The 23,440-nt window shown below is 46.0% G+C and overlaps 1 protein-coding gene across 1 annotated transcript in view; it reads left to right on the forward strand.

The window, feature by feature from the left end:
- Positions 1-23,440, forward strand: part of HHAT (hedgehog acyltransferase) — a 366,627-nt gene that overhangs the window by 78,090 nt on the left and 265,097 nt on the right. Inside the window, 1 exon segment of the mRNA XM_040430369.1 lies at positions 14,066-14,216. Coding sequence (XP_040286303.1) covers positions 14,066-14,216 — 151 coding nt within the window.

A 23,440-nucleotide genomic window follows, 5' to 3' on the forward strand; every position in this document is an offset into this window, starting at 1 on the left:
CGGGAATGGGGATCAATGAGGTAAGTAATGCTTCTACCCATTTTAACATGTAATCTGTCTGATGAGTAGGATCTTCAAATTATGCCTGTGGGTAATATATTTATGGAGTATTTGGGGTTGGCATTATTGCTCCCCTTATCTTTGTTAGTATAAATCTCATATGATCTCATGAGCTTTTTAATTTACCTGCTGAAGAAAAATTGAAAAGAGCCATTTTTTCCATGTAATAATTCAGCTCTTTGCGTTGCATTTCTTGGTCGCCCATTAGGGGGCAGTAGCTGGTTATGTATATCCTATTGTACGGCTATGCTTCGCTGAAGATATTGAATTGGTCAACTCTGTATCTTCAGAGCAAAGACCTAACTGGCTTTGCAGCACGGATATTTCCTCTCTGATCCAAGTTTCTGTAAGAATATATTATATATTTCTCAGCAGCTGCCTGGTGAATATTTAGTATCTGTAGTCGCAATTGCTTATCTACAGTAATAGTGTAGAGGTGTTACAGTTTTCTCAATCATTTTATATCAGTTTTATATTATATTTCATTTTTGGAGTTGGTCTATAAAGGGGTTTTCTCATCATAGGCAGCCCCTTAATATGAAAAACACCAGCTCCCGATACCCCCAGCAAGCAACTGATTTTACCTGCTATCTACTGTTCATTATATCAATTATTATACGGTCCAGGGTGCAGAAGAGCTTGGTGATGTAGGTATTGGACAGGAAAGTATACTGATACTTTAAATCTAAATAGGTCCAGAATTCTTTACAGGAATTGGAGTTCTATTTTTTTATAGAGAGCTCTAAATCTTTTCCTTTAGACGAACATCCAGTGAAAGGGGTCTTCCGGGAGTCAAATATTGATGACCTATCCCAAGGATAGGTCATCAAAATCTGATCTGTAGGGTCCGACTCCCTGCATCCTCGCGGACCTGCTGTTTGAAGGGGCTTTGGCACTGCAGTGAGCAATGCAGCCTCTTCCTATGCCAGTGACGTAACATTCATCGGTTTCATGGCCAAGCGCAGCTCAGTCCTATTCAGGTGAATGGGACAGGCTTGCAATACCAAGCACTGTGATTGGTATGCTGGGAGGAGGATGCAGCACCTTTTCAAACAAAGGTAATCTGTGGCAGTGCTGTCGAGCTCCACCAACCAGATATTGATGACCTATTTTGAGGATAAGCCATCAATATTCTACTTCTGGAAAACACCTTTAATCAGATATTGATTACCTATGAAGCTATAAGTCAAATAAATTAGATGAATCCTACATCTCGGCCAAGAAGTGTGAAAGGGATGAGAAAAAAAAACTGAAGGAAATAAGGCAAAAATGAAAATAAAGGAAAGGGAAAAAAAAAAGAGAAGAAAAAAATGACACCTATTCGACTCATGTAAATGACAAAATTATGCCTTCCTAGAGCTGCCACTAGAGGGAGCTCACTGGATACAGATATGTACAGCACCCATAAATAACTCAATATACAGTGAGCTCTTCGTCAGGAACAGTTCCACATATTTAGAAACTAGATGGACTCCCAACTATAAGGTTGATTAACCCTATCCCTCCATTGTTGGAAAGAGGGAGGCTTCGTGTCCCTTCACTTCAGTGGAACCAACAGTTTGGCAGCCTGTATGAGCCACAAAATCAGACGTTTTGATGTCTTAAAATCATTAGATGAAAGCCTGAATAGGACATCTCCAACATTCCCCAGAATCACATAAATTAGCTCTTTGTGAAACGCCGGCATCCTGTACCTATTGAGCAATCTGAAGGGGTTCTCTTGGATCTTCACGTACCTAGAGAAGATCTAGAAAACATAATTCAGTATAGGAGAAGTGCCCGTTGAGCTCGCTCTCCCATTTCTTTACATAGTACTGCTTAGATTTGAAAGACTGTAAAAGGAGACAAGAATGTAAATTGGACATAGATCTGACTCTGGGAGATGTGGAGAGAGGGCGTCTCTCCAACCAATCTGCATCTCTTTTAGGCTTATATTAGACGGGCAGAACACACAGGCGATTGTCGCGAGAGAAGCGTTCCTCCCCGGGAATTGCCTGCTCGTCAGCAGATAAGACCGCTGCTATTACATGCAGAGATCTCCTCCACTGTATAGAGAGGAGCGATCGGTAATGCCATCGCCCGTCCCCAAACTGAATCTTTGTTTGCCGGCAGCAGATCATGATTCGACAGCACCATTCCACCAAGATTCCAATTGCTCGATGAACAAGTGTTTGTGCCGGTGCCTTCTCAAAACAGCTGATTGGCGGGCGTCCGGGGTGTCAGATACTGATGGCCTATCTAGAGCAGTGGTGCCCAAAGATTTTTCGTCTGAGGGCCGCACTAGATATGGTATAAATTTTGCGGGCCAGAACCAGGTAGCTTTGCCAGAAAGAAATGCAAACATTGTGAGGGGGCACGTGTGAGCATTACTAAATTATATAATACGTAGGCCTTCAAATCTGCGTTGGAGGCTGCGTTTGGAGCCTCTGTCGCAGATTATGTCGAAAGATCAGACAAAAAAGCCTTGTATGCAGCACTTTTGTGTCCGGTAAAAAGACAGGATCCCGAACCGAAACTGAACGGATCCCATCATAGTCGGTTGAGTCTGTTCAGCTGTGAGGTGACAGGAGGAGGGGGGAGCAGGGTCACTAGTGGGGTGACAGGAGGAGGGGGGAGCAGGGTCACTTGTGGGGTGACAGGAGGAGGGTGGAGCAGGGTCACTAGTGGGGTGACAGGAGGAGGGGGGAGCAGGGTCACTAGTGGGGTGACAGGAGGAGGGGGGAGCAGGGTCACTAGTGGGGTGACAGGAGGAGGGTGGAGCAGGGTCACTAGTGGGGTGACAGGAGGAGGGGGAGCAGGGTCACTAGTGGGGTGACAGGAGGAGGGGGAGCAGGGTCACTAGTGGGATGACAGGAGGAGGGGAGAGCAGGGTCACTAGTGAGGTGACAGGAGGAGGGGGGAGCAGGGTCACTAGTGGAGTGACAGGAGGAGGGGAGAGCAGGGTCACTAGTGAGGGGACAGGAGGAGGGGGAGCAGGGTCACTAGTGGGGTGACAGGAGCAGGGGGGAGCAGGATCACTAGTGGGGTGACAAGAGGAGGGGGGAGCAGGATCACTAGTGGGGTGACAGGAGGAGGGGGGTGCATGGTCCCTAGTGGGGTGACAGGAGGAGGAGGGGGGAGCAGGGTCACTAGTGGGGTGACAGGAGGAGGGGAGAGCAGGGTCACTAGTGGGGTGACAGGAGGAGGGGGGAGCAGGATCACTAGTGGGGTGACAAGAGGAGGGGGGAGCAGGATCACTAGTGGGGTGACAGGAGGAGGGGGGTGCAGGGTCCCTAGTGGGGTGACAGGAAGAGGAGGGGGGAGCAGAGTCACTAATGGGGTGACAGGAGGAGGGAGGAGCAGGGTCACTAATGGGGTGACAGGAGGAGGGGGAGCAGGGTCACTAGTGGGGTGACAGGAGGAGGGGGGTGCAGGGTCCCTAGTGGGGTGACAGGAGGAGGGGGAGAGCAGGGTCACTAGTGGGGTGACAGGAGGAGGGGGGTGCAGGGTCACTAGTGGGGTGACAGGAGGAGGCGGGAGCAGGATCACTAGTGGGGTGACAGGAGGAGGGGGGTGCAGGGTCCCTAGTGGGGTGACAGGAGGAGGAGGGGGGAGCAGGGTCACTAGTGGGGTGACAGGAGGAGGGGGGTGCAGGGTCACTAGTGGGGTGACAGGAGGAGGGGGAGAGCAGGGTCACTAGTGGGGTGACAGGAGGAGGGGGAGAGCAGGGTCACTAGTGGGGTGACAGAAGGAGGAGGGGGGAGCAGGGTCACAGGTGGGGTGACAGGAGGAGAGGGGTGCAGGGTCACTAGTGGGGTGACAGGAGGAGGGGGGAGCAGGGTCACTAGTGGGGTGACAGGAGGAGGGGAGTGCAGGGTCACTAGTGGGGTGACAGGAGGAGGGGGAGAGCAGGGTCACTAGTGGGGTGACAGGAGGAGGGGGGAGCAGGGTCACTAGTGGGGTGACAGGAGGAGGGGGGAGCAGGGTCACTAGTGGGGTGACAGGAGGAGGGGGGTGCAGGGTCCCTAGTGGGGTGACAGGAGGAGGAGGGGGGTGCAGGGTCACTAGTGGGGTGACAGGAGGAGGGGGAGAGCAGGGTCACTAGTGGGGTGACAGGAGGAGGGGGAGAGCAGGGTCACTAGTGGGGTGACAGGAGGAGGGGGGAGCAGGGTCACTAGTGGGGTGACAGGAGGAGGGGGGTGCAGGGTCACTAGTGGGGTGACAGGAGGAGGGGGAGAGCAGGGTCACTAGTGGGGTGACAGGAGGAGGGGGGAGCAGGGTCACTAGTGAGGTGACAGAAGGTGGAGGGAGCAGGGTAACTAGTGGGGTGACAGGAGGAGGTGGGTTCAGGGTCACTAGTGGGGTGACAGGAGGAGGGGGAAGCAGGGTCACTAGTGAGGTGACAGGAGGAGGGGGAAGCAGGGTCACTAGTGAGGTGACAGGAGGAGGGGGAAGCAGGGTCACTAGTGGGGTGACAGGAGGAGGGGGGAGCAGGGTCACTTGTGGGGTGACAGGAGGAAGGGGGCAGGGTCACTAGTGGGGTGACAGGAGGAGGGGGGTGCAGGGTCACTAGTGGGGTGACAGGAGGAGGGGGGTGCAGGGTCACTAGTGGGGTGACAGGAGGAGGGGGAAGCAGGGTCACTAGTGGGGTGACAGGAGGCGGGGGGAGCAGGGTCACTAGTGGGGTGACAGGAGGAGGGGGGTGCAGGGTCACTAGTGGGGTGACAGGAGGAGGGGGGAGCAGGGTCACTAGTGAGGTGACAGGAGGAGGAGGGAGCAGGGTCACTAGTGGGGTGACAGGAGGAAGGGGGCAGGGTCACTAGTGGGGTGACAGGAGGAGGGGGAAGCAGTGTTACTAGTGGGGTGACAGGAGGAGGGGAAGCAGGGTCACTAGTGAGGTGACAGAGGTGGGGGGAGCAGGGTAACTAGTGGGGTGACAGGAGGATGGGGGAGCAGGGTCACTAGTGGGGTGACAGGAGGATGGGGGAGCAGGGTCACTAGTGGGGTGACAGGAGGAGGGGGGAGCAGGGTCACTAGTGGGGTGACAGGAGGAGGGGGGAGCAGGGTCACTTGTGGGGTGACAGGAGGAGGGGGGAGCAGGGTCACTAGTGGGGTGACAGGAGGAGGGGGGAGCAGGGTCACTTGTGGGGTGACAGGAGGAGGGGGGAGCAGGGTCACTTGTGGGGTGACAGGAGGAGGGGGGAGCAGGGTCACCGGGGACCAGTCACAGGAGTCCGCGGCTCCTTACCTCTCCAGCGGCCCTGTCATTTTTCCCAAGGTCCTCAGGCAGCGGGATCCCGCTCTCCTTACAACAGCCACCCCTGGAGATGGCCCCTCCTTCTTCCAGCTCCCGCCAGCTTCCCCTGCTGCAGGACCTGTATCTCTGCGGTGCGTGCTTATACCAACCAATAACAAAGCTCCTTGCTGTATGGAGCTTTGCTATTGGTTATTTAAGGCACAGGCAGCATCTCTGCGCTGCCTGTGCCGTTCACAGCGCTCACTGATGAATGTGCGGTACGCCTTAGACTTTTTCCAGGGAGTCGCACGGGCCGCATGACACAGCTTCGCGGGTCGTAGGTTGGGCATCACTGATCTAGAGGATTAAAATGTCTGAAAAACATTTTAAAGGGAATCTGTCACCATATGCCTCCATAGTAATGTAAATGACTTTTTAGATGTGCGCTTGTGCTTTATTAAAAATGTTCAACAGTTTTTACATAGTAACATACAGTGCTGCCCATAATTATTCCTACCCCTGGCAAATTTTGATTTAAAGTTAATTTTATTCAACCAGCAAGTAATTTCTTGACGGGAAATGACATAGGTGTCTCCCAAAAGATAATAAGACGATGTACAAGAGGCATTATTGTGGAAAAAAAACATTTCTCAGCTTTTATTTACATTTGAGAGACACCTATGTCATTTCCCGTCAAAAAATTACTTGCTGGTTGAATAAAAGTAACTTCAAGTCAAAATTTGGGTATGAATAATTATGGGCAGCACTGTACATAGTAATATAGTTTATAAGGCTTAAAAAATACATCGTCCAGCCAGTTCTGCCTGTTAACCCTCAAGTTGATCCAGAGGAAGGCAAAAAAAACACATGAGGTGTAAGCCAATTTTACTCATTTTAGGGGGAAAAAATTCCTTCCAGATTCCTGTTCTACAAGATGAAATTGCAGCCTACTTGCAGAACGTCTTGCCTTCAGTTTCACACTAAACCGTCCGGATGTATAGCTCTGATCTCTGAATTCCTGACAGCTAATAAACACTTATTGTAGCTAGATTCTTATCAAACTGATAACAGTATGGCCTAAATGAGCGTTTATGAGCTGTGAGGAGTTCAGAGATGAGGGCTATAAATCGAGCTGTCAGAGCAGCAGCCTGAAGGTACAATGTGAGACTGAAAGCAAGACACTTTGCAGATAGACAGAAGCTTAAAAACTTAAAGGGGTTGTCCGGGCTTTTACTATTGATGACCTATCTTTAGGATAGGTCATCAAGATCAGATCAGTGTCGGACCCCCACGATCAGCTGTATGAGGAGACGGCGCATGTGCCGTCTCCTGTCTCTCTGCCTGAACAGGAAGAGAAAAGGGAGACGACACGTGCGCACTGCATGCGCTGTCTCCTCATACAGCTGATCAGCGGAGGTGCTGGGTGTCAGACCCCCGCTGATCTGATATTGATGAGTTACCCTGAGGATAGGTCAAAAGCCCGGACAACCCCTTTAACCCTGCAGAACAAAAACGGTTGAACATTTTTAATTTTGGAAAAAAATTATTTTAGCCCAAAATTAGTAAAATTGAGTAATTAAAAATTCAGCACAAAGGTGTTCATAGCCTTTAAAGATTGGTCATCAGTATCAGTTTGGTGGGGGTCCAACTTCCACCACCCTGCCAATCCACTGTCCATTGTGTAGTGGTCAGGGCTGGTTACTGCAGTTCTGTATGAAATTACTGTCAGCAGTTTTGCACCTATGACACTGGCTGACCTGTTACATGTGCGGTTGGCAGCTGAAGACATCTGTGTTGGTCCTATGTTTATATGTGCCCGCATTACTGAGAAAGATGATGTTTTAATACAGTATATGCAAATGAGTGTCTAGGAGCAACGGGGGCGTTGCTGTTACACCTAGAGGTGGGACCCGCATCCATCAGACATTGGGGGCATATCCTAGCGATATGCCCCTAATGTCTGAGATGAGACAACCCCTTTAGGATGAAGGGATTCCTGTTTCACGCGATCTCCACCCCTACAACTGTAGGGTGCTGAGTGGTTATCATGGAAGTCGGGGAACTTGTACACTGCAGCAGAGAAGCAATTCAGTGTATTGATTAAGTGATTGTAGGTTCAAGTCCCCTACTTAAAACATTTTTTTTTTAAGTTTAAGAAAACTTTTAAAAATATATAAAAAATACCAAATATTCAAATTTAAGAAAAACACTTTCCTTATTTACTACATAAAAAAACGAAACAATAAAAATGATTTTCATTAGTATTGCTGTGTCCATAAAAGTTCATCAAAATATGACATTATTAATCCCGCTCAGTGAATGAGACCTATTCATTTTAAAGGGAGTCTGTCATCCGGATGGATAATAAAGCCACAGACCGATAGGTTTGTTCTCATGAATATAACTGTTTTTATTTAGTAAGTTGGTGCCTTTGTTTTGCAGAAATTAAAGGGATCCTCTTACTTCAGCAAGTGGCATTTATCATGTAGGGAAAGTGTCATGGCGCGGTGTGGGAGGCAAACTCCACACCGAACACAGGAGAGAAGGGAATAGGTACTAGACCTGGGAACTAGGGAAAGGGGGAAAGGTCACCACCTAGTGAATTCCTAAACCGAGCCCTGACTACTAACAATATGAGCAGACCTCAAAGTTAGGAATGTTCATACGCTGGAACCTAGAGCCCTATCTGACCCTAAAGGGCCCTGGGAATAGTGTCAGGGGAAAAGATGACCTGTTCCTTCCCAGTTGAAGGAACAGGAGACCCTCTCAGGCCTAATACCAAAAGATAAGGGGAAACAACAAGGTAGAAATAAGAAAAAGGCACTTAACTCCAAAGTACGTGGACGAGCAGGAACTCAATGGAGAATCGATCACCAGCACTTCCACAACCAGAAAGATACTATCAACCGCATAGCATGATGGGTGAGACCAGACTAAACAGAGGAGTTGGAATGACCACTTTGTCTACACCTTAGAAGAGAGGTGTAGTCATCACCAGCAACAACACAGAAACAAGTGAAACCATACAGGCTGTCAGATCACATCATGTGCAGCCAGTCTCTTAGATCTTCTGACCCCTGTCACGGGAGAGATTGTGACAGAAAATTACTACAAGGCACTTACTAATGTATTATCCATATTGCTTCCTTCGCTGGCTGGATTCATTTTTCCATCACATTATACACTGCTCGTATCCAGGGGTTACGACCACCACCATTGCAGCGCAGATATGAGGTGTCTGGGACGGGATCTGCTGCGCATGTGTGTCTATGCGCACTCCCACGGTCCCGGCCACCAGACAAGCCGGTGCTTTGTCCTATAGTGTGCTAGCACGACCACCGATGGTGGATTACGGGAAACTTAACTGATCTCTATCGCTGCCCCGTCAGCTTCGTTTTGACGGGGGTCATGTGACTGATACAGCGGTGACATGTCTCTCATTCGGCATGTGACTGACGTGCCACATGAATGACATGTCACCGCAACGGCCGGGTATTGGCTACAGGGGTCACTTGACTCGCATCAAAACGGATGTTGACACGTGAAGATCTGGAACATGCAAAGCCGACAGGTCAGCGATGGATCCAGGACACAGCGGCGGGGATCATGTAATTATGATTTCCACCGTGAGTCTGAAAAACAATTCACAGAGGGTGAACAACCCCTTTAATAATTTCAGACCCCAGAAGAGGGCACTAAATTAACTTTGGTTTAGCACTGTGGTTTAGAAAGGTGTGGGGGGGATAGGGAGTATAACTAAAATCTGTACCATGGTGTTTGTGTAACTAAGGATTAGTCACTAATTGTCAGCTAATGGCTGACTATGGTAGTTATCAGTTACTTTCTCCCCAGGAACTGAAGGTAGGAGAAGTCTGTCGTACAAACAGCTGAACTAACTTGAGAAGTACCACATCTGGATCCATGAGCTTCTTCTTGCATAATTTTACATTTCCTTACAATCCTCCCTCTCTGCATTTCCACAATTCCAGGCAATATATTATTCTAGTATATTATTTAATTCATTATTATTTATTTTATATTATTTATATTTTTAGCAGGACAGGGACCCTAAATAGGCATGGCTTATGGAGACTTCCATCAAAGTTATTATTTCGGTGCAGTCCAGGGGTGTTCTAAGGGGTCTTAAAGAAGCACTCCCACAAAAAATGTAGTCTTTGACCTCTTAGAAAGGTACAAAATGTAAACTGTAGTGAAGGGAATCTTCTTACTGGTGACTGTATTTGTGAGTTATAACCTCCCTTCTGATCCTCAGCTACTCTGACTCAACAAATAACACAGCATCTTATGTGTAGCCAGGAAGCCAGTTCTCTGTATTCCTATGGGATCCTCAATGTCAGTCTACCGTAACTGGAATGAAAAGTAACTGACTTCCTGTCCCTTGTCAGTTGGAGATCAGAGTGCTGGTCACATGACACAGCTGAGGATCAGAAGGGAGGTTATAATGCACAAATTCAGCCAATTGTAAGAAGATTACCTTCACTACAGATTACATCAAGTACATAACTTTCTAATGGGGCAGAGAATAAAGATTTTTTTTTGGGGACTGCTGTTTTAAAAATTTTCCACAATTTGCTAGTTGAAGGTTAGGTGAAATTAGTAATACCAGTGAATGAGTTTAATTCTGCATTTGTGGAACCTTTTGGTTCCTGTTTATTCCAGGTGATCTGACGAACACACATACTGGTACAGGTTTTCCCAAAACAAAGCCTAAATTTAAGAGGTTAGCACAGAATCTGTTTCTACAACAATTTTTTTATTACTAGATTTTTCGAGTTTTATAGGAGAAGCACAATGAAATATTCTGGCAGTATCTGAACTGGAAAATTTTCCATGCTATTTAGGACGTTGACTTGGGCAAAGTAGGGGACATTTTCCTTAGTTTGGGATATACACATCCCATGGAGATCAGATGTCACTTGTGCTCCCTCTCCCCTTTCACAGCATGCAGTCTCACAGCAAAAGGAGAGAGAGAAGCTGCAGCTGAATACCCCTTCTCTGTCTATAATTTACTGTAGACCTGTTTTTAGGGACCGTGGAAGAACCGCAGAGCCTGCAGGCGGGGAGAAGGGTCTGCAGCTCCTCTAACTGCAAACCTTGCTTTATATCCTCCTATTTGATGGGAATCATGAGGGCGACTACTGTAACGAGCCATTTTTTTCCTCTATGAATATGTATCCTGAGTATCGATCTAAATGGTAATGAAAAACAAGTCATCAGTTTGTGATTTTTTTTTTCTCCCTATCCTGCCTCATTATGATGAAAAAATAATAAAATGTTAGGAATCTGATACGCTGCGAAAAACACAAATCAGCCAAGCTAATGGCATTTCACAGAGAGCGCAGCGCCAATTGTGGCTGCCGAAGACAGATATTACCTGGGCAGGCAGATGATTGCCTCCATAATGCTGTGTTAGCGGCTCGCCCGGCAGTCACAGTCTTGCAGTTTATTATGCTGTTTAGAATGTCTTTTCCATTCCTTGAAATGAGCCTCATTGTGCCACGTACACTGAAGGTAAAAGCGTAATTTCCCTTGGGGAAGATCCACTGACGCCTATTGTCAAGCAAATAGTATCGCTCTTCATGTATGCGGGCCGTGCATATGTTTATATTGTAACCTCAGCAGTCGTAACAATTATTTTTTTTGTCCGTTCCGATATCCACGTCAGACTCGACTCCTCTTTTTCTTGAAGCATTGTGATAAATTCATATACGTATTTTTGAGACAGCTCTCCTGCCTCGAGAGATCAATGATAAAATTCTGGCTACCGATAACCACCACTAGGGGGAGCTTATTGCATGTTTAGTATTCAGTTCCATATACAGCTATACAGAGTTTTTATGCTGCTTTTCTGCTTCAGTCTTATCGCATCACAGAGCTTATATGTCACAGGGAGTGCCTGCAGTTCTGTATCACGGGTCATAATATCCCCATGTGCCGCCATATAATGCCACTGCAGATGGAACATTGTAATATGGCATCTGATGGAACTTGCTAAAATTATTTTTCTGTCAGATTCCATGCGATTCAAGCGAAACAACCTTTGCATGGTAAAACTTACACACATCCACAATAGGCGATGGCCACTGCTCGCCTCGTCCCCCTCCCTGTACAATGACCTCTGAACAAGGTCACAAAGCATGCCCACAATACTGTCCCATAGATGGCATGAGTCCCCTCCAGTCTATTGTGTCTATGGCCCATGGTGGCTGCTGCAAAGGAGCTCTCTAAACGCTGTTAACAATAGACCAGACAAGATCGCAGCCCTCATAATCATGGTCAGGAAATAGAATAAAAAAATAAATGATTAGAAAAAAAGAAAATGTATTACTATCTGGTTTTAACTGGCAGATAAAAAGTTTTTTCACCTTTTTTTCGGTCTATGCATGTGCAGACTGGGAGGACGGATCCGGCATTCTGGTATTTTGAATGCCGGATCCGGCACTAGAACAAAATGCCGGATCTGGCATTCAGGCAAGTCTTCAGGTTTTTTTCGCTGGAGATAAAACCGTAGCATGCTGCGGTTTTCTCTTTTGCCTGATCAGTCAAAATGACTGAACTGAAGACATACTGATGCATCCTGAACGGATTACTCTCCATTCAGAATGCATGGGGATATGCCTGATCAGTTCTTTTCCGGTATAGAGCCCCTGTGACGGAACTCAGCGCCGGAAAAGAAAAACGCAAGTGTGAAAGTGCCCTAAAGCAACATTTGAGTGGTTTAAGGGGAAACATGTAAATGTGTTGGAATGGCCGAGTCACAGTCCAGATCTCAATCTAATAGAAAATCTGTGGTCAGACCTAAAGATTGCTGTTCACACGCGCAAACATCCAACGTGAAGGAGCTGGAGCAGTTTTGCAAGGAGGAATGGGCAAAAATCCCAGTGGTAAGAAGTGGCAACTGCTCATAGAGACTTATCCAAAGCGACTTGGAGCTGTGATTGCCGCAAAAGGCGGCTCCACAAACTATTGACTTTATGGAGGTGAATAGTTCTGCACATTGACTTTTTCTGTTATTTTCTCCTATTTGTTGTTTGCTTCACAATAAAAAAAAAAAATAAAATTTTTTTTTTAAAGGGGCTTCTGTCACCCCATTAAACCGTTTTTTTTTTTCTTTACTAATAATCCCTACACTGCGATCTCAGCATACATAAGCTAATTAATGATTTTCGTTCAGTAGAATTTGTTAAAAATCGATTTTTATAATATGTAAATTACCTTGCTACCAGCAAGTAGGGCGGCTACTTGCTGGTAGCAGCCGCATCCTCCGATGGTAATGACGCCCCCTCTGCTTGTTGATTGACAGGGCCAGGGAACGGAATCGTTCTGTGCTGGCCCTGCCTGTTTTCATTCAATATCTGGCGCCTGCGCCGCGGCCGTACCTCTCTTCAATCTGCGCAGGCGCACTGAGAGGCGGCCACTCACTCGGCCGCTTCATCCTCAATGCGCCTGCGCCGATGACGTCATATCTACACCCGACGCAGGCGCATTGAGGAGCGAGCGGCCGAGTGAGCAGAGGGGGCGTCATTACCATCGGAGGATGCGGCTGCTACCAGCAAGTAGCCGCCCTTCTTGCTGGTAGCAAGGTAATTTACATATTATAAAAATCGATTTTTAACAAATTCTACTGAACGAAAATCATTAATTAGCTTATGTATGCTGAGATCGCAGTGTAGGGATTATTAGTAAAGAAAAAAAAAAAAACGGTTTAATGGGGTGACAGAAGTCCTTTAAGTTGTGGGCATGTTCTGTCAATTAAATGATGCAAATCCTCAAACAATCCATGTTAATTCCAGGTTGTGAGGCACCAAAACACAAATAAAAAGTCAAGGGGGGGGGGGTGAATACTTTTGGAAGGCACTGTATATGTACACTATGGGTACCCAAAGTACTAAGGGTACTCTGACACTGCACAACATGGCGCTGGTAATAGATGCCTAAAGGCCCCCATATACCTTGAATAGCTGTCGGTGAAACGACCATTCTTCTGGCAACAATTTCTCTGGACTCCGTCATACACCTGCATGCTTGGTTTGGCCGCGTAGATACAAGTGAGAACAAAAAGATTGGGCAAAACATTCACTTTAGAGGAGATCCCCGTACACAAGGCCGACAATACACTAATGTGTATGGAGGCCTAAAAGAGGACCCGTCTCCTCTCCTAACATTTTAGTAACAACAATTTTATGACTCTGTGTCGAGCCATTCCTCTATTATTCCTTCTAGAAATTTTGAATGAATTGCCAGCAGTTTACAATGACGCTCCAGCTGGATATTACCAACTGGGGGGTGGTCCCAGCTCAGTCTGTGCAGCGATACAGCCCCAACTGGTAACACCCAGCTCGACCATCATTCTTAACTGCTGTCAATTCTTTCATAATTTCTAAAAGGAATCCTGTCGGTGGGATCGGCCCTATTGAACCAGACATACTCTCTGCTAGGGTTGATCCTGTTTGTCTTGTGAAAATAACTTGCAGTGTTCCTGATAATTCTTTATGCAAATGAAGGCTTTAGTGCACCGAGTGGGCGGAGCCTATTCCCCGGTGCACCTCCTCCTCTGGGTTCACAGCTTTCCACCAACACTCTCAAAGTATACTGATTTGGAATTTAGATTGTAATCTCCAATGGGGACTGGGACTGATGTGAGTGCACAGGGACCCAGTACAGAGCTACAGAATATGATGGTGATATGTAAATATATCTAAATAAATATAATAGTAAAATAAATTCAAGTAATAGTATTATTAATAATAAAATTATTTTGTCTTCCAGGTGGTCTCGCCTTGGCGCAGGTTCTGTTTTTTTACGTGAAGTACCTGGTCCTGTACGGCTTCCCAGCGCTTATTGCACAGTTGGATGGTGTGACTGCCCCCGCATTACCGCGCTGCGTCAGCACCATGTACAGCTTCACCGGTATTTGGAGGTCAGTGTCTTTTCTCATTGTTCATTGCTTCTTCCGTGTAGCAGAGTATTATATGGAGTTTGTACAGGATGCGAAATAATATCCCTGTCCGCTGAGCTTGCCATCTTATTGTCACCTACGAGGGCACTTGGTGCTAGCTCGGCACCACTTCTTCTTATTATCGTCTGGGGCAATGGTGACAGATTGTCACAAGGTTCTTATGTTTTAGATATCATTATATGGGTACAAAAGTGTGAGTGAAAAATGGGAGAAGAAAAAAAAAACTGCAAAATTGTCATTCCACCTCAGTATATAGTATATACACCAATGCAATAAATACTCTCTCATCGTGACAGTTAGGTCCAGGTGCATAAAGGGGTTAATTCAGGCCTCATACACCACTATTCAGACCCCCCCACAAATAACTCAAGTCCAAAAAGAATTTTAGACCGGAGATCCCAAGTCTTCGGCTGTGAGTTTACTCTGGTCCTCAGGTCAATCTCACTCTGTAGACACTGTGTGAGAATGACCATAGATGAGCGCAACCCAGTCCAGAGAGAGGAATGCCAGAACTGATGCATCCTCGCCTTCTTATCTCACTCTATTATGCTCAAGAAACCTAAGCACAGTAATGAGAATGTCCCTGGGTCAGACTCATTATTAGAATTCCAGAATCGGCACACAATGGATTGTTGTGGCCGATTCATACAGAATACCTTTATGTGTTTTTTTTATTTTTTTTTATTGCATTTTGTATCATTATTTTCTTCTAGTCTTTACACCTTTGCATGTTTGATACCAATATCTTTAAAGTGAATTTATCACCTAACTTTTTATCTGCCAGTTAAAACCAGATAGTAATACATTTTCTTTTTTTCTAATCATTTATTTTTTTATTCTATTTCCTGACCATGATTATGAGGGCTGCCATCTTGTCTGGGCTATTGTTAACAGCGTTTAGAGAGCTCCTTTGCAGCAGCCACCATGGGCCATAGACACATGCCATCAGTATTGTGGGCATGCTTTGTGACCTGTTCAGAGGTCATTGTACAGGGAGGGGGACGAGGCGAGCAGTGGCCATCGCCCATTGTGGATGTGTGTAAGTTTTACTGTGTTAACTGCTGTATGGGAGAGTGATGTGGCCATGGTCTGTGACCTGTGCAGAGGTCATTGTACAGAGAGGGGGAGGAGATGAGCAGCGTCCATCACCCAGTGAATGGTGGATTCTGTGCTATCTTTTTATCTGTGTTACCTGCTGTTGTAATCCTGCCTGTGATGAAAATGAAATGACTTCTGAGAGGTGATCTGTTCAGGACAGGAATTCTTGACGTGTTATTAGGCTCAATGTGGAAACTGCAGGATTTTGTAATTTCTTTAAATCTATATTCACAAATTTAAAAAACACACAAAGAATTCTAAAAAAAAAATAGGTGCTATGTAAAAACGAGTTAAACAATAGGTCATTTTCTCATGACACATTTCCTTTAAAGTAGTGTTCCAGGACTGTAATGTTGATGACCTATCCTGTCTGTAAAGGGTACTGCAGTGCTGCTTCCTGTCCTAAAAGGGTAGGGAACAGTGCAGGCCTGTGCTCTACCCGCACCACTGTCCCTACTTACTGTATTTGCACGATCCATCCTAAGTGATGGCCCACAACTGGACGACAGTCCCTTCTTAGCTAAATGCAGGGGCCCAAACCAAAACTGGAAAATACTAGTGAGACAGGCTAAACCAGGACCGGATCAGAATCCAAAATAATATAAAAATACACTGCAAAGTGAAACCAGGAGAAAAACGTCAGAGATGAAGTCAGCTGACAAAGGCGAGGTCACAAGCTGGCAGAGTCAAATACTTGGAGGTCACCGCAGAGGCAGAATCAGTGATCAGAAGCAATGTCAAAGACAGCAGTCAATGATCCAGAGTAGCAAACACACAGCTAGCTAGTGAGGCTTAGAATATCAATCACAGGCACCTGTGGCCAGCAGGAGCATGTGACACCAGCACAGAGCCTGATTGGTCCGGCGTCCTAGCTCCCTGATAGGTTGAGCAGCGCCACTGTTAGTGGGGCTAGTTGCCGTAGCCACAGGGCGACGACTCTGCTGATGCCATATCACGGCTGGACACGGCTTGACACTCCCATTCATTTTAATGCTTGCAGTACCATTCCTGGCCACTACCCGGTGTATGGCGCTGTGTGTTTCAGGTGCCTGTTCTGGAGCTCAGCAGCCTGTTACTGTGCCTGATCCGCATGGGTACTGGGAGTCGGACCCCCACCGATCGTAAGGATAGGTCATCAATATCACATTCCTGGAAAACCCCTTTAAATGCTGTCTTTCCACCATGCATATGTTGACCTTTTCTGAGAGTATCCTGTCGTTCCTTGGAGATAATTGATTGAAAATTGGCGCTGACACATTATTCTCTTATTCTTGATCTGGTCCGTATTTCAGTAGGTTCTGGCTTTCATCCACAGAGGGTTTCTATGAGCGTGAGCCGATACCTGTGCCAGAACGTGACTTTTACAAGTAGATCTACTCTATTAGAATTCAAAGTCATTTTGATTATGAGAACTCATTAGTCAACAAACTCTCCAGCTGCTTTGTTCTAATAGACGGAGACGCTTGTTGCTGCCCGACCTTCATTGACATTGGAGGTTCGCGTCACACGCGTCCAATTAAGTACATGGCGCAACATGGCGTGCTTCCTATAGGGAGGTGAGGGGTGATGTTTGGGTGAGAGGGCTGCGCCGTGCTGGTAGAGACATTGACAGATGACGTGTTGTGTATGTTCTTGTTGCCTTTCATGGGATATCATGAGCGTGCATAATAATCCTGTAAGCTGCACGGTCTGCATGCATAATAGCAAGTCAGCATGGGGATTTCTGCAGTTATTTCATCAGGTATTAATTCAATAACGTAGATATAAAAGCTGGATAACAAACTAAATAGGGCTACAAATCTGTACTGATTGTTTCTTGATATGTAGCATTAAGTTATTCGTTTTTGCTGACTCCCAGCTCTAAATCCTCTGCGTTGACGTAGAATTAACTGAGAAAATGCTGCCTGTCTGCATCCACCACTAGGGGGAGCTTATGAGCTCACTGCATACTGTGTTTTTATGGAATTCAATGTATAAGTAGTATGCTTTCTGACTCCATTTTAAGGGACCACGAGGGTTGTCAACCACAAGGATTGCCACTACAATGTGTGCTAATCGGCAGGCATTTCGATAGTCAGACCCCAATATGGGATATGGTATGGAATACCCCTTTAATAGTTGTTCAAGAGTTTTCCAAAGACCCAACGAGTCCCATAAAGCAACCTTAAAGGGGTTCTCTGGGCATTCTGTTTAATTACCATATGGTTCTAACCTGTGGAGGCAGCTCCTTTACATAGCACTTACCTTCCTCCTCGGATGCCACCGTCTCCGCTTCCCTGGCTAGCTCTGTGTCTTCTTCGTCCAAAGTCCCGACTGGATGTGGCCATTTCTTTTCCTGTTTGGCTGCATTGACAATAATGCAGCTGAACAGGAAAAGAAGTGGCTACATCCGGTCGGGACTCTGGCGCAAGAGCATGCAGGGGGCCCCAGGGCAGCGTAAACGGTGGCATCGGAGGGAGTGAGGGAAAGTACAAGAGCTTTCTTCCACATGTTACCACCATACGTAATGAAACAAAATGCTTTTAGAACCCCTTAAAACTTTGTAATATACTAAAAGTTCTGTGTATCGGCCTTCTGGGAATGTAGTCACGTGGCACTCCTCTTCTGAAAATCCTGCTGATGTCACGTCCTGTAGCATGTGTCCGCCTGGGCTATAGCCAGGATGTCCCTTCCACTTTGGCTAGGAGCCAGAACTATTCCTCTCCCTGTTGCATGCGCAGTGAAGGTGTGGATTCAGTAGTTTGCGCACATGCGCCAAGGAGAGCAATAGTTCTGTTCCTGTCCACAGAGGAAGTGTTGTCCCGTCCATAGCCCAGGCCGCAAACCTGATAAGGGAAGTAGCACCGCTGGAAGCAGGATTTTTAGAAGTGACCAGGCCGATCCACGCAACCGTAATTAAATTGGGTCATTGGCTCCCAGAAACCCCCTTTAACTGTAGAGGACCAGGGGCGTAACTACCATAGTGGCAGACCATGCGACTGCTATGGGGCCCAGGGCACGAGGGGGCCCAGTCTTAGTTGGGATTATCTCCTCTTCTACTGGAGGTGAAAGCTTGGTCAGGACTCTACCCTCTAAAGGAACAACTTTTAGCAAATGACGCAGTGGAAAAATGGCCCAAGGGTCATTGAAAAGGGTTTAGGCGGAAACCCTTCTGTCCTGTATGGGGGCCTGGTTTTATCCTTACTATGGGGCCCTTACTTCTCTATGTACGCCACTGTAGAGGACTTATGCAGAAACTCGTCTCTTCAGCACTCCGTATAAATCGACGTAACCCCTTAGTTTTCGACAATTACATGGAACGTCTTTCGTTTCCAGGCGATGTGCTGTTCTGTGAGCTTTGATTCTCTGCCCACACTGCTACTTTATGAATAGGCTTTATGAATGCTCCAGCAAACATGAGGTGAAGGCTGCGTTTGTTTGGAAGGACCGCACTTTCAAAAAGCTTCGGAAATTGCAAGTGGCGTTCTCCAGCTGTGCTAGATGGGAACCTAAAATTTTCATGGGACTGACTCAAATGAGCGTCAACTCCCACACAGAGACGGCAAAGACGCAGAGAATGAAAAGCCGGTGATGACTGCGCGAGCTGCTGTGCTGTACTGTACGTCTCCAAATAAAATGTAGAAGTGGGGATTATCACTAATTGCGCCACGTCACATGGGTACCTGGATGCTGGTTCAAGGTACTGGCTAGAAATTCACGTTGTAGGACGTGCGTCAGTCAGTTATCGTCAGCATCACAGCTTTCAGCTTGCATCCCTGGGATCATACATAGTCATCCTTGGAAGAGTAACACGATGGAGGTCATTGCATCTGGAACAAAAACATCATAACAAAATGGGATCTTGGTTATTTCCCGGTCATCTGCTGGAAAGTAGTCAAGAAGTATCAATGTCCAAGAGCTGGAAATCCTAAAAAAAAAAAACGCTCATGAAATGTTGCAGCCAATGCGATGCTCAGACTGGGATGTAAGAGATGTAGCAGACCTGGACTTCCTTTGGTGCTAATCTACGTGATCTCCACCAAAATATTACTAAGCATTGATCATGAGATATCTGGGATTCTGGCTGTACCGTGCATTCACCAAGTAATGGCATGGTGTAATATGTCCCATTTATGAAGATATCCTGGATCACCATTAGATGTGTGAACTACGGGCGTAAAGACAGAGGACTGCCCCCGCAGCACCATCGATGGGGGAAGGGCAGTGTTTATTTAGGTCATAGACAGTGGCGTACATAGAGACGTAAGGGCCCCAATAGCGAGGATCAAACTAGGCCCCCCACACAGAACAGAAGGGTTTCTGCCTAAACACCTTTCAATGACCCTTTTTCCCGCTGGTTCATTTGCTAAAAGTTGTTCCGTTAGAGGGTAGAGTCCTGACCAAGTTTTCTTCTCCAGTAGAAGAGGAGATAATGCCAACTAAGACTGGGCCCCCTCGTGCCCTGGGCCCCATAGCAGTCGCATGGTCTGCCGCTATGGTAGTTACACCACTGGTCATAGGCATGGTAAATGTGTGTAGATCTCTGTGGATGTGCCTTATGTGTGTGGACCACACTGCCGCTAATGGCCAGCCGAAGGCAGGTAGTCTTGATTACACTGTCACTAATGGCGAGTAGAGGGAGGGTATTTTTTATTGCACTGCCACTAATGGCCATCAGGGGGCAAACAGTCACGGCTTCACCACTGGTATAGACACCAAAGGGAGTGCATTACTGCTAATGGCCAACTCAGTGTAGGCAGATGTGGCTGCACTGCTGCTAATGACCAGCAGAGGGCAGGCGTGGCCACATTTCTACTAATAGTCACTAGAGGGTGAGGAGTAGTAGCTGTACTGCTGCTAATGGTCATCTGAGTGTGGGCAGATGTGGCCACACTAGTGCTTATGGCCAGCAGAGGGCGAGCAGTTGCTTCACTGCTGCTAATGGTCAGCAGAGGGTGAGCAATTGCAGCACTTTAAAAGAGCACTACACTTTTAAGGAATTGTTTGATGATCAGCCCCAGTGGTGAGTTTCCGGCTGTTTGTGCATGTGTTTCCCTGTGATTTTCTGGTGTGTGACTCAGCGTTGTCTCGACTTGCTTGATCCTATTTATCTGTGTGCTGACCTCTGACCTGTACCCGGCCTTGTTTCCTCATACCACCTACTGGACCTGATCCACCTTCCCCTTTGACTATCAAATACCCGAAAAATACTGTCCACCCAGAAAGCAAAAAAATCCAGTGAGACGGTGTCTAGGGACGAGTCATATACTAGATATTAAAAATACATATTATAAAATACAATACAATATTTGAAATTGGTTTCATAGATGTGGCGTCTTTTCGCTGGTAAAGATTAATATTGTTCACCTTTCACCTAATCTACCGGATCAATAAATGAATTATTTTGGGCATTTTGACCAAGAATACTCAGTGTCGCTGCCTGTCATTAAAGGCTATGGACACCTTTTAGAGCAATTTTTTTTAAAGCGGCTCTGTCACCAGGATCAACCCTATTAAACCAGGCATACTGCCTGGTAGGGCTCATCATACTGATTAAAACAATGTCTTTCTTTTGTCTGTATGCTAAACAGCTGTAGAGAAATCAGTGTTTTTATTCATATGCAAATGATAAGTTTGAGCACCAAGAGGCAGGGCTGAATCCTTGGAGCACTGCTTTTTAACAACCCTATGCTCTCCACACTTTCCTCTCCCATTGATTGACAGGTTAGACATGCTGAGGGCAGAGCTGTGTCCTAGCATCTACATATCATATACTCTATGTACTATAGATTCACCACCCTGGGATCTACTCAGAAAGCTCATCTACATATAACTTCTTTATTCACAGACACAATGTATGATCATACAGACACCAGTAATATGTGTTAGCTTATAAGTAGGGAGAACTTGTGTTTTTCAAGTTCGGGGTTCGGGTTTTATTACAATTCCGTGATGAATTCCAGGGGCCATAATGGAATTCTATGACTGAATGCATAACGGAAGGCCTTTAACAGTCATTCCATTTAGCATTCCGTCATAATGGAAGTCTATGGGCCGCATAACTGATCCGTCTGGTTTCCGTTATGCAGGAGTCCGCTCCATAACACCCGTTTTTTATTTTATTTTTACATACATAGCTAACTTGCCACCAGTATTCTAGCATTGTAATTTGCTGCATCCATACATTTTGAACCTTTTTTTTTTTTATAGGAACTTGATCATTTCATCTCAAATCTGACCACCAACCCAGAGCTTGCCCTAATGTGTAAACAGGGCCTCGGTCTCTCCCATGTGGCTGACTTCTTGTGACCTACAGGATGCTAAACTTTACCATATATAAATCTCTAAGGGAGTGTGAAAGACTAAACCTAAACAACAATAGGATATCCCTCCCTATGTTAAAATATAACTTTTATTTCAATATCTAAAAGGATTAGAGTAACCCTACTATAATATGCACATTTGATATAGTATACCTTGATAGTAAAAAACAATAACAATCAGAAGGTGAACAGGTTATCACGAGGCGGGACTCTAATTGTCCTTCTTACTCACGGTTTGGTGATACGTGTGTCTTGAAAGTTCAGATTACATGTCCAGGATTGTGGGACCCACATTACTGTCCCTACTATGTCCCTAAGACTCAACCTGACTACAGGCAGAGCACCCGCCCCGAAAGGGACGACCCCACCTCTCAGGGGCTTACCCCTCACTGATACCTGTCCACACTCTATATAACAGAATGTTGTCCCAGAAAAATTGGAAAGACCAAAGTCCCCAAAAAATTGGAGAAATCAAAGTCCCGACCCTTCGTTTCCCCAGTAAAACAACTGGTTCCTCAGGGGACAAATGTTTAAGATATCTGGTAACAAAGAGTAAAAGCAGTCCTACAGTATTGGCCACCAAACTAAAGGTCACCTCAAAAGAAGGGCCCTATGACGAGGGAATATATAAGAAGCACTGAGCTCAGATGTAGGCTACTGGATAGAAGGCATATATCATAGGCCCTGGATAGCCTACATCATAGGGCCCTTCTTTTGAGGTGACTTTTAGTTTGGCGGCCGATACTGTAAGACTGCTTTTACTCTTTGTTACCGAATATCTTAAACATTTTACCCCTCAGGAATCAGTTTTACTGGGGAAACGCAGTGTTGGGATTGTGATTTCTCCAATTATTTGGGGACTTTGATCTTTCCAATTTTTCTGGGACAACAATCTTTTTCTATAGTTGGGCAGACTAGATGGGCCAAATGGTTCTTATCTGCCGACACATTCTATGTTTCTATATAGGGTGTGGACAGGTATCAGTGAGGGGTTAGTGACCTACAGGATGACATTATCACCTATCATATATCTCCTGGCAGGTCTCAGGCCCCTTCCCACACTCCATGTTCTTTTGTATATCCCTGTATTCTGCCGATGATATAATCAGTCTCCAATCTAAAGGACCAGCAATGCAGATATATAGTAAGTCAGTGTATACAGTGATTAGCTGCAGTTATATAAACCCCACTGCCTGTACAATCTGTGTGTGCTGACTATCCAGTGTAGTTTTATAGGATGTTGTTTCACACTGGTCCCTCCTGCATTTAACAGCTGACAGGGGAAAGAGATGACAATGCAGAGACGGAAGGCCTGGTCTGTTATGGCTGCCCTTAGAGGACTCAGAGCAGTGCAGTGTAATAAAACTCCACCTCCTCTGCCTCTGCAAAGCCAAGAATGATGCAAAATGTAGGATTCATTAAGAAAACCATATCTGAGGGGAGAAGGAGTCAAGATGTCTGACAATCCACAAATGACACATCAAATGCAGCAGGTATAGAGAAGGCATACACAAAAGCTTATATATTATTCTTTAATAATGGCCTATTCTGTACTACACTGCTCAAAAAAATAAAGGGAACACAAAAATAACACATCCTAGATCTGAATTAATTAAATATTCTTCTGAAATACTTTGTTCTTTACATAGTTGAATGTGCTGACAACAAAATCACACAAAAATTAAAAAATGGAAATCAAATTTTTCAACCCATTAAGGTCTGGATTTGGAGTCACCCTCAAACTTAAAGTGGAAAAACACACTACAGGCTGATCCAACTTTGATG

The sequence above is a fragment of the Bufo bufo genome, chromosome 4 (genome assembly GCF_905171765.1).
Source record: "Bufo bufo chromosome 4, aBufBuf1.1, whole genome shotgun sequence".
Classification (NCBI taxonomy): Eukaryota; Metazoa; Chordata; class Amphibia; order Anura; family Bufonidae; genus Bufo; species Bufo bufo.